The 15,980-nt window shown below is 34.9% G+C and overlaps 1 protein-coding gene across 1 annotated transcript in view; it reads left to right on the forward strand.

Moving 5' to 3' along the window:
- The window catches only part of LOC115226131, a 30,841-nt gene extending 23,071 nt beyond the window's left edge, over positions 1–7,770 (forward strand). The window contains exons 8-13 of the mRNA XM_036514921.1: positions 155–269; positions 1,916–2,085; positions 3,022–3,104; positions 5,127–5,179; positions 6,297–6,400; positions 7,637–7,770. Of these exons, the coding sequence (XP_036370814.1) occupies positions 155–269; positions 1,916–2,085; positions 3,022–3,104; positions 5,127–5,179; positions 6,297–6,400; positions 7,637–7,689 (578 nt within the window). The 3' untranslated portion in view covers positions 7,690–7,770. The remainder of the gene's footprint in view (positions 1–154; positions 270–1,915; positions 2,086–3,021; positions 3,105–5,126; positions 5,180–6,296; positions 6,401–7,636) is intronic.
- Positions 7,771–15,980: the final 8,210 nt, after the last annotated feature.

Raw genomic sequence — 15,980 nt, forward strand, 5'->3', positions numbered from 1 at the left:
CAATTTATTTCCAACGTTAACTACTGCTTCTGCTACTACGACTACCACTACTACTACTACTACTACTACTACTACTACTACTACTACTACTACTACTACTACTACAACTACTACTACTGGCTTCTCTCATGTCCATATTTTGCTTCTTTTTCAGTGGTTTGTGATGAAAGCACAACATCAACTAACAATGGAACTTTCTCTTGGCCAATGACAAAAATAGGAACTACTGCAGAGATCCCATGTCATGGAAATGTAGCCACAAGGCATTGGTTCGTTTGTATTAATTTATGTCTACTCAAAGTTTGAAGCTTTCAGCGCCATCCTATTGTGAGAGAATGTTACTTGGTAGAGCAGATAACAGCTTTATAGATTAACACGATAGAATTAAACGTCCATCGGTTGCAATCTCTTGTCCCACCATTTTTACATTTTATACATTATTTGATATAATTTAGCCTTGTCCTAATTACCTAGATTTGCTTTGTCGCCAATATTATACAAAGCTTTCATTTCATTGGTTTTTATGTTCTGAGTTCAAATTCCGCTAAGGTCGACTTTGCGTTTAATTTTTTCTCAGGTCGTTGAAATAAATACCTATTTCTTTATTACCCACAAGGAGCTAAACACAGAGGGGACAAACAAGGACAGACATAGGTATTAAGTCGATTACATCGACCCCAGTGCGTAACTGGTACTTAATTTATCGACCCCGAAAGGATGAAAGGCAAAGTCGACCTCGGCGGAATTTGAACTCACAACGTAACGCAGACGAAATCCCACTAAGCATTTCGCCTGGCGTGCTAACGTTTCTGCCAACTCGCCGTTGAAATAAAAACCAATTGAGCACTGGGGTTGGTGTAAACGACTCATCCCTTCCCCTGAAATTGCTGGCATTGTGCCAAAATTTGAAACCAATATTAGACAAGTCTTTATGGTGGAGAGCTGGCAGAATCGTTATGGCACCGGACAAAATGCTCAGCAGCATTTTTCCGACTTTACATTCTGAGATCAAATGCCACCAGGGTCGACTTTGTCCTTCATCCTTTCCGGATTGATAAAATAAATACCAATTAACCACTGGCGATCTATGTAATCCCAAAATATCTAGCCTTATTCCAAAATTTGAAATCAGTATTATACAAAGATTTAAAGATTCTTCTAAGAATTTCACAAAATAATTGTAGGAAAGAAAGCACATACCTAGATACAGCCAATAGAATCTATCGGTGATTCTGTTGGTTTCAGGCTAATACTATTTATTCAATTTTATGATTACTGTAGAGCTATATATCTTGCTAGTACATGATGGTCATCCTGGGATTTCACTCATCACAGACTATGTTACACGGTCTCTCTTCTCTCATTTCTACCACGTCACTCCACAGGTTAAGCATCTAAATTGTTCCTCCCAGAGGCTGAGCTTTATTAGTTTTAAGACAAGACCAACTGGTGGAATCACTCAAATCTGTGCATATGTAGGAAAATATACATAAATCCATTGCTGCCGCTGTTGCTACCGATGTCTATGGTGGCGAAATATTAGCAACTAATTCCCCCATTTAACTTGAACTAACAACCTGGTTCCTTAATATTGCATCACCTACACCGTTCCAACTAATCTTGTATTGAATAATCATAAAAACAACAAATTATTGTAAATAAAAGCAGATGCAGGAATATTGTTTTTATATCTGAACTCTAGTTAGAAGATATTTGACATTACGTTTGAGGATAGGGGTCAGGAGTAAATTATAGATTTCTTCCCTAAATGCAAGACACCAGTTATCCTTCTTTCACTAAATTATGAGTTCAAATCACGACCAGATCGAAGGTTTCCTATATTCCTCTGAGACTGATGAAATTCTCCGAAGAATGAATAAACTCGACTGACAATATTTAACATTTATTTTTTCAGTTCTTCCAGAACGATGGGGCATCCAGAAATGGCATCAAGTCAAAACATGTCATCACAAAAGTGTTCACCGTTTACTGGTATCTGGCAAGAACCAGACATGTCTCAATGTTGCAATGCAGAACAGACCACTCAAGGACTAAAGGATATCGAAAGCAAAGGCATTGATGTTGGTGAGTGAGCAAATGTTTTTGAATGACTTTTACAGTAGTAGAAGTAGCAGGATGAGAAGTAATTTTTGTGAGTGATTTTCTGTCTGTTTAACAATATTAATCCTTAAATTAGGCGGTAAGCTGGCAGAATCGTTAGCAGACCGGGAGAAATGCTTTGCATTATTTCGTCCGTCTTTACGTTCTGAGTTCAAATTCCGCCGAGATTGACTTTGCTTTTCATCATTTCTGTGTCGATAAAATAAGCGAAAGTTGAGCTCTGGGTCAATGTAATCAACTTAACCCCCTACACCGAATCTGCTGGTCACGTACCAATATTTGAAACCTGTATTGTTCCTTTGATTATGCCCTTTTATTTACACGATTTATTAATTTCATATTCATTTCATTCATCGTTTGCAATGTTCTCTCTCCCAAACTTTCTCTCTCCATCTCTCTCTCTCTCCCTCTCTCTCTCACACACACACACACACACTGGTGGAATCAAACACCACGACATGAAGGAAAAGAGTAAAAGAGAGCGCTTTTGGCGAGTGAGCAAAATATTGGTTTGAAAGTTAAACGACAGAAACAAAATTTCGGCGATAAACTCGCACGCAGTCACAGTAGTTCGGTATGACGTTGGAAAACTGAAGTGAACAGGGGAGAAGCTACCACATGGTTACGGGTTCAGTCCCAATGCGTGGCACTTTGGGTAAGTGTTTTCTACTATAGCCTCGGGCCAAACAAATCCTTTTGAATGGATTTGGTTGACGGAAACTGAAAGAATCCCGTCAGATATATGTATATATATATATATATATATATATATATATAGTATTTTTAAGTGTATATGTGATTATGAATTTGTATTTTTATCTACGTATGTGGGTTTTATGTGCATCTATGACGTGTGTCTCATTTATAAACTCAGTGATTATTTTCTATATCAATCCATAGGCCGGACCAAATCCTTCGTATTTCGTTTGATTTTAAAGATGATCAACGAACGTAAAATCCCTGCTGAGAACGTATCAAGTGCCGTGAGTAGATATCTGCCCTCTCTCTTTCTCCGCACTCTCACACATACACACGCACTGACCACGCGCACACATGCATACACATACATACATATTTTATAGGAGAAAAGCAAAACCGTGAATTTAAATAGTGAGTTCAATACGTTTAGTGGATAGTGATATCGATTTTGTTAAATGACAACAGGTATTTTAAAGTTTAGCCTGATCAGCTTAAACACATAAATACATACATATATGTAAATACATATTAAATTCAAATGTACAATTAAGTATTATATGCGTATTTATTTATCATTTGATTCCCTACATATTCTGCGGCGAGCTGGAAAAATCGTTTGTACGCCGGGCAAAATGCTAAGCGGTAATTTTATATTTTGAATTCAAATTCTACCACAGCCGACTTTGCCTTTCATCCTTTAATCGTTTTTACTACGCCTCTGTATGAGTATTTACTCCACTGCCAAGCTTCGTTGAGCTAGTGTGATCTGTTAGGTTCATCGAACTAGTATACTCTCGAGGTCAAAACACGGCCTCCACATCAGACAGGGTTGGTATAGAGAGTATGCTGAGACCTTCATTCTGCTGTGGAATGAACATCGGCAATCAAATGCAATCCATATGTTCATAATTTGTATGCATGTAAGTATATATAGACTTTTATACAGACATGTAAATATACTGAGACATGAACATGCAGTAGACCGTAGTAAGGGAATGCGAATTAATTGTATTTGGGTTTCATGAAATTCAGACAATCAACTCCATTTACTGATAGTAAATTATTACATAAAAAATCTTTTTTAACTCACCGAATTTTTGCTGGTCAATAAAAAGAATGTTTGATCCACTGTTTTGTCTTTAAAAGAAGTTCACACAATGAACATCATTTATATATTCCGTGATATAATTTCCGATTGTGACAGTATATGAGATCGCACTCAATTATTCATTAATCTTGTCTTCACACACACACACACACACACACACACACACACACACACACACACTCACACACTCACACACACACACACACAAGTGCTCGAACACGCACACACGCATATGTACATATGTAACCACACACTTCATTTTGGTAATATTTTCCTTCTCTCAGCTTTTCAGTTTTCATTTCTGACAAAGAGCTATGCTCGAAACGTTAAAAACTCTTTCTTTTCCTCCACTTTACCGAGCGTCCAGCTAATATATTCCATGCGCACGTCCTCTTGTCTTTTGTTATTGTTAATTTTAAAGCTCTACTCTTCAAATTTTACTATTCGATTTGAATATATATATATATATATATATATATATATATATATATATATATATATATATGTACATAAATATATATATATGTTACAGATGAGAAAATAATTTTATTCTCAAACGTAGGATAATGTTAATGATATAGCATGAACAGGATAAAAACTGTCGGCGACCTGTCATGAGCCTCGAACTCACATCCCTGTGATTAAGCAATTTCTAAAGTTAGATTTATATATCCTAAATTTGCAGCAGAATTGTCGTTCGGGCAGTTTAGCCTAATGGTAAAGCACTTGACGCGTAATCACAGGGATGTGAGCTTCAGTCTCACTGCTTAGCCGCAAAATATGGATATTTTATTCTGTTCACACTATATTATCATTATCCTGATTTGAAAATGAAATTATTTCCTTATCCCTATCTTTCAATACATCTCAACGCTTTTAAATCAAACTTTGTTCCTTGAATTTAATTTATATATATATATACTAAAAATAAGCAGCAAGAATGACTCCGGTAATTTGGTACGATCGTTTCTTACTACATCATTTTATTAAATGTTGTAACATTTGATAAAATGATGTAGTACGAAATGATCATACCAAATTACCGGAGTCATTCTTGCTGCTTATTTTGATTATAATCACCCCACGGCTTTTTATGGATAATACCATACAGAATTCTGGTGCATCTAAATTAAGTACCATATTGATTTGAATCTAAATTTTTGCTGAACTTATATATATATACATCCGGCTTTTGCAGATGGAGCATGAGTTTTTGACCGTGACTGGAAAATTCAGAGTTGAATATCCTGGGTAAGCAAAAGCTTCTAACACATTTATTCAAATTTATTTGGTTTTGTTCCAAACATTCGATTTTATCGCATGTATTATATATGACAATAATCAACAGTGTTGTACTTGTGACCCGCAATATACTAATTCATACATTCGATGAAATGTTTAGGTGTTTTCTCAAGGTTTTATTATACAGAGGACAAACAAACCCATATAAAGATACAGAGAGAACTGCGTATATATATACATACATACCTTTATATACATATATACATATATATGTATATATATACATACATACACACACACACTCATATATATATATATATATATATATAAACATATATATATATATACATACATACACACACACACTCATATATATATATATATATATATATATATATATATATGATGATAAAATCGATATTTAAATACCGATTTTATCAGGTGGCCAGTATGGGAATAAACACCTTTCAAAGTTAATAATTATTTAAAAATAAAATAAAGTGTTTCTAAGAGATACCACCACGCTGAAAATAGCAGTCAAAACTTTACTTGAGAGAAGGCGAAGAGACAAAATAAACTACCAAAAAAGTACTGGATAATTCCAGATTCCGGATTTCTGACTCTGCATAAGAAATGCTCTGCCTTCATCAGTGGAATATACTCGGAAAGTAAATAAATACAAACAAATATATATATATATATATATATACACACAACATACGATAAACTTACGTATACGAACGTATATATATACACACACACACAAACACATATATATATATATATACACACATATATATATGAGTGTGTATATATAAATTAAGGTGGCTATCAGCAATTTAAAACCAACCAGGAAATTACATATATATATATGAATTGTGTATACAAATTCATACACGGAGAGCAGACCACCATGTGGATTCCTTACATGCTAAAGAGGGCAACTCACGGTACTGGACGATTATGTTCTTAAGGCCAACTTTTACTCACCCGCTTGTAGTTCTAGCCTTCTTCACTAATTCTGTTCTCAACTATACTGAATGCGGTTATTTTAGCTATGATGATCCAATCCTATGCTATATTTGAATATAAAAATAATTGAAACAAAACAATTAATTTCTTTAAGTGTTCAAAGTGAACTGCGGCGCAATATCTCCCAAGTTTTGAACAAATCTCAGGCATTGCTTAACATAGGAATTCAGAAACTTCACTTGAAATTGCTTGATGAAAGTAAGTACCGTGTTTCTTATTAATTTTATTTTGCGCTTTTCCGTTTCTTGTCTCTACGGAACTGTTTGTCTTTGTTCATTTTCTTTTTAATTATACTAATTAACCGAGGGCAAAAATGTTTTCTTCTTATTTTGTATAGAAGTAGAAGATGCAGACTCTACTGCGCAGAAAAATTCACACAATTCCAGTACTTGCTTTAATTCAAACAGGAAAAATATTTAGAGCTGCAAATAATTTTCCTCGGCGGAATTTCATTTTGTTTGAAGTGATCATGTTAATTTTTACCTTAGGATCGATAGATACACACACAGCTTATACGCTTTAACTCACCTCTAAGGGATATACAAGAGGAACAAATCACATCCCATTGCCGAACAATGATATAATTTTTTTGACTTCGTTTCCATTCATTTCATTTTACCACTGACAAACCATTATAAAGTCTATCTATTTCCAGCATAAATGAGGTTTATGCGCATCCGGTTAGTGTGTCTAAGTATTGGTCAATATTGACGAAATGCAACAATAGAGTCCGCGAAACAGACAGTAGCATTTTTACTAGTCAAATCTCGTAACAAATTATATATTGCTCGAGAAAATGTAAAAATATATATACATATACACATACATATTTCGGGATGGTCATGTTATTTATTATTTAAAAAATATATAAATGAATAAATATATGTGTGCATATATATATTGTGTGCCCAGGTAGAGTACACGGGGATCTCTACGTACAACAGTGTTCGGGCAAACAGATCACATTGGCATAATTTGAAGAATGCTGTCAAAGTAGTTCCTCATGGATTCAGATCTACGTTTCAAGCATTGTCTTCTGTGAAATATACACGCTGGCCATTTTCAAGATGTACAGATGGATTTTAAGAAAGTGTTCCTACATGTAAACAGGATGTGACCTTTGTGTTGACAGTGTATTTCTCTAAAAGCAGAACAGTTCTTCCATCAGCGCTTGTCAATTGGCTGAAGTAACATGAAAGGCATCGTCATTCATGGTATATTCGTGAATAAGTCACAAACTGAAATACGTTGATCTATTGTTTAGGGAAATATTATTTACTTGTTTAAGGGTTGTACTGGATGCATAGCGAAAACAGCTCTAACAGTTCAAATAGTAAGAAATAAACATATATATGTATATATATACAAATTAATACTATACGGTAATTAATGTGCTTAAAATTTTATATTTTATGTTTTTCATTATGTTTCCAGGTTCAAGTACTGGTAATGGAACAGAGGATAGAACAGCAGAAACAAACTTTTGAATGAAAATCGAAAAAGAGCCTCCAAGAATCGTCTTTGATGATATTTTATGCTATAAAACGATATGTTCTTCATATATAATATAAAATAATATTTTCTCCATATATAATATATAAAATAATATTTTCTCCATATATTATATAAAATAAAATTTTGTTCATATATAATATGAAATAATATTTTTTCCATCTATAATATAAATTAATATTTTCTCCATATATAATATAAAATAATATTTTCTCCATATACAATATAAAATATTTTTTCCTTGTAACGACACTATAATTCTACCTTTCAATACAACACTATGCATGCATGAGACTGTATAATCCACCATAATGTAATTTCCACAAGTTTCAGGGCCTCACTATGGCTTGAAACAGAAAATATTGCATGATTTGAAATTATATTGATATTCTATCTTCTTGCCAATTTAATGTAATCAATGTAAGCTTTAAAATTGTTAAATAAAGGATTAAATCTAATCTGTTGCTACCGTTCGTTTTCTAGATGAAATACTGTAATACCGCAGACTAAGATCAAATACCACCGGAAGAGGCATTGATTCCATTTGTTATTTTAAACATTCCACTAAAATGTTAAAACTTGCAAAATGTATCATGTTGATTAGATTTACGATCATTTATCTAATTAGTATTATCAGGTCATTCAACTGACATTGTTCAAGTAATCAACATTTCACAAACAGCTACATTCCAATCAAAGCAACGGACGTAGATTTGTCTTCTACACGTTCATGTCTACTTTCACTCCATCAATGTTACACTAACACGAGACTGCGCACGCCTCCATGTCTTCAATGAAGTAGTTTCTTAGTTATATTCTCTACATGATATTCAGGCCCATTAGGCCGCAGTCTCTCTCAGTATCCAACATATTCCAACACCCGGGGATAGAAGACACCCCACTAAAAGAGATGCCAGTCTGTTGCAAGTTTAACCCTTGGTTGTTGCTGGTATTTCTTCTCAGATGAGTGCAGTGGAAGTGTTTTCTAGTTGACAGAACTCTTCGAGCCAATGGTCTATGTGCCTATATAAATATATATATATATATATATATATATATATATATATATATATATGTATGTATGTATACATATATGTATATATATGTATATATATATATATACATATATATACATATATATATATATATATACACACACACATATATATATATATATATATATATATATATATATATATATATATATATATATATATATACATGTATATATATATGTATATGTATATATATATATATATGTGTGTGCTTTTTAGCTTCTTCTGTCTTCCGGATCTTTGGTCGCTCTCTTGTCAACCGGAACACAACTACTTTCTTCTTTTCTACTCTGCTTGGTGTTGTTAAATGAAATATAGCTTTGTATCGTCATAGCTCAGTCAATTCTACTACTAAGTCTGTCTAATGCGTGGCCTGTGGTTTTAGAAGTCTTTATACAACGCCTTAACTAAAGTATTATTCTGTTTCCGTCTTATATAAAATTTTGTATGGATACAACTGCTTACAAAAATAGGGATTAATGTATAATTTCTTTCTATCTTCATAATTAAATCAATGTTTCAATGATTAGACAGAGGTCCAATAGAATAGCTCTCAGAAAAAGACTAAGTACAATTTCGTTCTTCATAACTCCTGAACCTATTTTCTGACAATGGTGGGGATGTCAGGAATTGTTCCTACAGCCGGAGGCTCCGATTGAAACAGGGGACCCGAAATGATTAGGTTGAGAAAGATTATAATATGTAAGCATTAAAAACATTATTTTTATGTGGTAAATGGCAATAAATTTTACAGAGGTTTTCTGCTGCTGTTAACTTTCAACAATTCGACAAGTTGTTTTCTGTTGATGTTGATGTTGCTGTAGTTAGCAGTAGTCGTACTAGTAAATATTGTGTTTGTAGTATATAATTTTCATATCTAATATTACGGCCTGTATGCCGGTTCGCATTATCAACGAACGGTGTTACGCTGAAGACTGAAAAGTCCTGCAGCACATACAGGAAACGAGTTCAAGCTATGGTAGACAATATCTTTACATGCATTAACTGGACCAGTGGCATTTCCTGTGCTGGTTGCTGCGTCGGAAACTTATGTAACGAGAAAGATTTCATTGGTAAGGGTTATTTATTGCCTAATATAACACCACCACCAGATTTATCACAAATTAATAGTCAATAAGAACATTGTATTGTAGTTAATATAAAGGAAGATATTTTGATGCGTGTATACGTGTGTGCATGTGTGTATATGTGTGTATGCACCTGCGGCAGTGCATTCACACATACATACTCACAGATATATATATATATATATATATGTGTGTGTGTGTGTGTGTGTGTGTGTGCGTGTATATATGTATTGGTTTTTCATTCGTTTTAGGTCCATTATCCACGCATGCACCTATATTAATGAAATATTTTGAAGCCAGCATTTTTTCTGAATTAGAATGAAATTGAAGGCTGCTGGTATTTACACAAAGGATTCTTCGCTACATGCATACAAGACACTAACTGTTCCGTTCCTTTGTTCCAACTATAACAAGCTGAGACAAAATTCTTAATTTTTCGCTCGAAGGTCATACTGCATCTACTATTTGAAGCCCCTGTTCCTGTACGATTGCCAGTCTATCTATATAAACCACTACAAAACCGGGACACGTTTTCTATAAGTGCAGACAAATGAATGTCTATGCTTATAAAATCGATGTTTGAATGGTAGTTCCGTTGCCCAATATATATTTTAGGTTTATCTCCTCAGTATCACACAACCTTGGCACTGAATGCAATTAACTTTGCCAGAGAGTTACCATCTAGGCAGCTGTTCTCACGAATTCTGGGCTGCAGGTTATTTTGCGGCCAGCGCTTTCCATCTTTCTCCCATTCAGCTCCACACACTCATAACCTTAGATATAGCTCTAAAAATGTTGTCCATTCTTCAGCTAAAACAGTCTCCGGTTCTTGTTGTGATGATGGTGGAGGATATCGATTCCTTACTTGTTTTTCTAAAATGCACCATAAATGTTCAATAATATTGCGATCTGAAGTCTGTGATGGCCAAGTAAGATTTTCAGCTTCACTAGAATGTTCCTCAGCCCATTCGTTATCAACTTTGCCTTTGTGAATTGGTGCATTATAATCCTGAAAGATTGTGTTTCTCTCCGGAAACAGTTCCGCAAACATAGGTTGAATTTGATGCGATAAAATGCTTAAATAGACTTGACAATTAATTCTACCATGAAGGGAAACCATTGGGCCGGCACATTTCCAAGATATACCTCACCAGATCATCACTGATACTCCTCCATGTTGGAAGAAGGCAGTATGGGTTAAATGCTTCTCTTGGCTGTCTCCACACGCATACTTGGCCGGTGGTCGGAAATGAAGTAAAGGATGACTCGTCTGAGAAAATAACATTCTTCCACTGCTCTAGGGACCAATTCTGTAGGTTTTTACTTCACTCTAAACGCTTTGCAGCTTTTGATTTTGAAAGTAGCGGTTTTCTGATTGCGGCCCTCCTGTCAGATCCGGCTTTGTGCAGCTGTCACCAAACAGGTTTTGTGGAAATCGGGTGCTTGATGTGGTCATTAATTTCTGCGGCAATTTTGGGAGCTGTACTTTTGTGGTCCTTTCTAAAAATTCGCGTAAGAGTCCGACGGTCTCTATCTGAAAGTTTTGGTTTTCTTCCGGAGTTTTGTGCCGACGAGCAGGTTTTTCCCTCTTTCTCAAAGGCTGTCATTACTTTCGAGATAGTACTTCTTCATGCACCAAACATTTCGGCTGCTTTCGTTACGCTAGCGCCTGACATATGAGCACCAACAATTTGTCTTCTTTGAACGTCCGATAAATCTGTTACTTGAATGAATTTTAATTACCTTTTTCTTATGATATCTGAAAAGAAACAGTAATTTTAGCAGAACATATTAAGCAACACTAATAATAAATCAAAACACATAAAAATAAACAAGCTTTTGATGTTTTGTTGGTATTTCAAAATTATGATGCTATGATGCTAGTTGTTTCCAATTATATTATCGAATCCCTGTAGAATTTTATATAAAAGCTACAGCATGGCAACGTGGAGAACGTTTAAAGAAAGATACCCAAAGCATGTACACTTATTCTGAAGCGTACATCAGTGTAATACAATATCTGATGTCTGAAACGTACAAAGATATAATGCAATCCTTTCCGGGTGTAAACATGAAGATAACCTGGGAAATAATAAATATGCCATCCACTTATGTAAGTTGTTCAGGGAAATGAAGTCTATGAGCGTCGAAAAACTTAATATTGTATCACAAAGTTTAATTGCTCCAAAAGAAAAATTAGATCTTTACCAAGAGAAGACGTCGAAATTGTTTAATATTAAAGATTGACGTCGAAGAGGTAGAACGGAAAACCATAATACTATTCAACAAACAGCTACTAGTGTAGCAAATAACTATCCATTAAAACGCACTGACCAATGAAAACGAACCTCAATTCTAATAGATGTGGGAATAAACACTCTGTACCATGTATTCATTATAGTTCTCTTTCGTTTACAAACTGTAGCATACATACATACATGCACATATATGGACGCAGTGCTTGTGTGTTAGATATTGTCGTAATTATCCTCCTAAGGTACAACGAAATCTGTTTCGGAATACGTGTTCACATCAAGACTCTTGCAAACCAACTACTGAGAGAGAGAGAGAGAGAGAGAGAGAGAGAGAGAGAGAGAGAGAGAGAGAGAGAGAGAGAGAGAGAGCGTTGGAAAATGAACCTACAGCAATACTGTACATACAGCTACATATACATTCATGTATAGAATACAACGCATCCATTGAGAGATGTAGATAAATATACATACATCCTTTCATAAATCCATGTTACTATGCACACTTTCAAATCTACAACAATAAACATCTTTAACAGAACACAATGAAGTACTCCATTCTTTTATACAGTATAAATATGGTTATTCCTTTCAGAAAATAATCCCGAACCAAAATTGCTAATATTTTACAAAATAGTCCTGCAAACTTATTCGCTACCGTTAGTTTATGAAACTATTGTATTGAATATAAATTGCATTGTTCATCCATAATATTTATATAGATACATCTTTTTACGTATAAAAAAATAGTTCATAGCAATTGCTGGCTTTGAATATATAAATACATAAAGTATACTACCCAGGAATTAATGCGCTTAAAATTTAATATTTTATATGATTTTCTCATTGTGTTTCCAGGTTCAAGTTCTGGTTATGAAATAGAGGATAGAACAGCAGAAATAAACTTATAAGTGGACACTGAAAAAGTGCTTCGAAGAATCGTCTTAGTATTTTACGCCATACAATAATGTCTTCTCCATATATAATATTGAATATATTTCCTTGTTAAGAAAATATATTTGTACCTTTCAAGGCAACACTATGCAACCGAAACATTGTATAACCTGCAATAATTCAATTTAGACAAGTTTCAGGGCCTCACTATTGCTTAAAACAGAGGAAAATAGAAAATGCTATTACCTTGCGCACGTAAACGAAAGCAATTTATTCTAATCACTTGCCTTTGTCTGTTATCTGTGTTCGTAAAATTGCTGGAAAGCGGATGAACTGATTTTTATCACGTTTGGCAGAAATACTCATTGTGTGAGTGGCTCGAAATGATGAACATTTCGTTTGATTATCTTTAAAAACAAATCGAACTAATTTCCAGATAAGCAACCGGTCATATTATTTAGTTCACTTTCATTTTTATGTGAATCGAACCTCCTTTGAGTGGGTACGTATGTGATCATGGTGTACGTGTGTGATCATGGTTTACGTGTGTGATCATGGTGTACGTATGTGATCATGGTGTACGTATGTGATCATGGTGTACGTGTGTGATCATGGTGTACGTGTGTGATCATGGTGTACGTATGTGATCATGGTGTACGTGTGTGATCATGGTGTACGTATGGGCCTAGATATTTGTGGGTACATACAAAAATGCAAACATAGATATGCGATTCTGAGTGTGTGTGTGTGTGTGTGTGTGTGTGTCTGTGTGTGTGTGTGTGTGTGTGTGTGTGTGTGTGTGTGTGTGTGTACAACGATGGATTCGAGTTTTATGTTTATTTACGACTTGATTTATTGATTTCAAGGGAGTATAAATACCTAATAATGTCGATACTTAAAAACAAATTAAAATAAGTCGAACTTACAAATTTCCGGATAAGCAAGTGTTCACTTTTTCTTCTTTATTTTTCCAAATATGATTCGCTTCTAATACATCTTTAGTCAAACACTTACAAAGCTTAATTCGGTTCAATTTAAAAGCATAGGTAAGTAAGGCATTGTAAGCCACACTATGATTTACGAAAATAAGTAACTGCGTGTAGCGCCCCTCCGATGCCTTTTTAGTTTCATTTGATTTCAAGCTTTATCGATATTCTTTCCTATTTCCAATTTCATGATATCAATGTAAGCTTTAAATTTGTTAAATAAAGGGTTTAATTTGACTTGTGGCTATCTTCGTTTTTTAGATGAAATACTGGAATTCTACAGTCTAAGTTCAAATACCACCCGGACAGGCAGTGATTTTATCAGTTATTTTAAACATTCCACAAAAAACACTGAGCCGCTTCTTTGTGGATATAATCAGTCCATTAACAGGAAAGTCAACATCGTACGTGAAGAATTCCACGCACTTCACAGAATTGATCAAGGATATCCCCATTGAATCCAACCAGATGCTGAGTCTAGATGTGATAAGCCTGTTCACCAAAGTCCCAACTGGTGAAGCACTCTCGGTGATACAAGAAAAACTAGTGACAGACACCAATCTAAACGAACGCACTAGTATACCAATAAGAAACTTGATGGAAATATTGACCTTCTGTCTAGAAACTACCTACTTCAGTATGGACACTGATATATATCGACAGGAGGAGGGTTTAGCTATGGGTTCGCCGTTATCACAGGTAATAGCCAATATAAACATGGAATACTTTGAGAATTTGGCTTTAGGATCAACATCACTAAAACCAACATCATGGCTACTATATGTTGATGACACCTTTATACTCTGGCCCCACCAGGAAGATGTCCAAGTGCTGTTAGATCATGTGAAGTCAATAAAGCCATCCATAGAGTTAACAATGGAAAAGGAAACAGACAATCAGTTGGCATTCTTGGACGTATTAATAACATGCACCAAGTATGGATTCAGGACATCCGTATACCGTAAGCCGACCTTTAATGGACGATACTTCAACTTCAATTCTCCCCATCCATACAGTGTAAAGAGAGGGATTGCTCAGTGATTAAAACATCGTGCAAAAAATATAAGTAGCGATCGTGATAACACCATGCTCAATAACGATCTGTTAAGCAACAACTACCACAAAAGTATACTAACCACTCCAATTATGAAGAAAAAAGAGGACAAGGCTAATAAACTGTCCACAGTCTGTCTACCCCATGTGAAAGGAGGCCTCTCCAAAAATATACAAAAGATATGCAGCCCATATGACATCAGAACAGTATTCAAGAATGATACAATACTTCGCAAATAAATCCTTTGGGTAAAACCACCAATAGAAGAGAATATGACCAAAGACTGCGTGTGTTCCATCCCATGCAGCTGTGGTAGGTTATACAAAGGCGAAACATGCTGCCCCCTCGAAACAAGGGTAGACGAACATCGCAAAGCTGCGACACGAGGAGATATTGATAAATCGGGTATAGCTGACCACGTAAAGGAAAATGAAGTTAAAATAATAGACAGAGAACACCAATGGAAAATACGAAAACTAAAAGAAGCAGCACATATGCTAGGACACAACAACCTCCTAAGCAGACCGAGTGCAGATATGAGCAGCATATGGGAACCGGTATTAAGGAAAGATAGAAATTATTAGATTTATAAGCCCTAAAATTCACTCCATAATTGCCTATGGGCATATGGCGTAGTGGTTAACAGCACGGGCTACTAAGCCCAATATTCCGAGTTCGAGTCCAAGGAGTGACATGAATAATAATAACATCGAAAAATACCTTAGGAATGAAATTCCCCCAAGACACCTGAAGAAGGCTGGATGGTATATCAGCCGAAATGTTGGTATATCAGATCGAATGTAAATAATATAAATAATTCCAGTAATAAGGTTCAAAATTTGCAAGGTGATTAGATCTGTAATAATTTATCTAATTAGCATTATCAGGTGTCATTAATCCAGCAACGAACATTTCAGAAACAGCTACAATCCAATCA

The sequence above is a fragment of the Octopus sinensis genome, linkage group LG29 (genome assembly GCF_006345805.1).
Source record: "Octopus sinensis linkage group LG29, ASM634580v1, whole genome shotgun sequence".
In the NCBI taxonomy this organism is placed as follows: domain Eukaryota; kingdom Metazoa; phylum Mollusca; class Cephalopoda; order Octopoda; family Octopodidae; genus Octopus; species Octopus sinensis.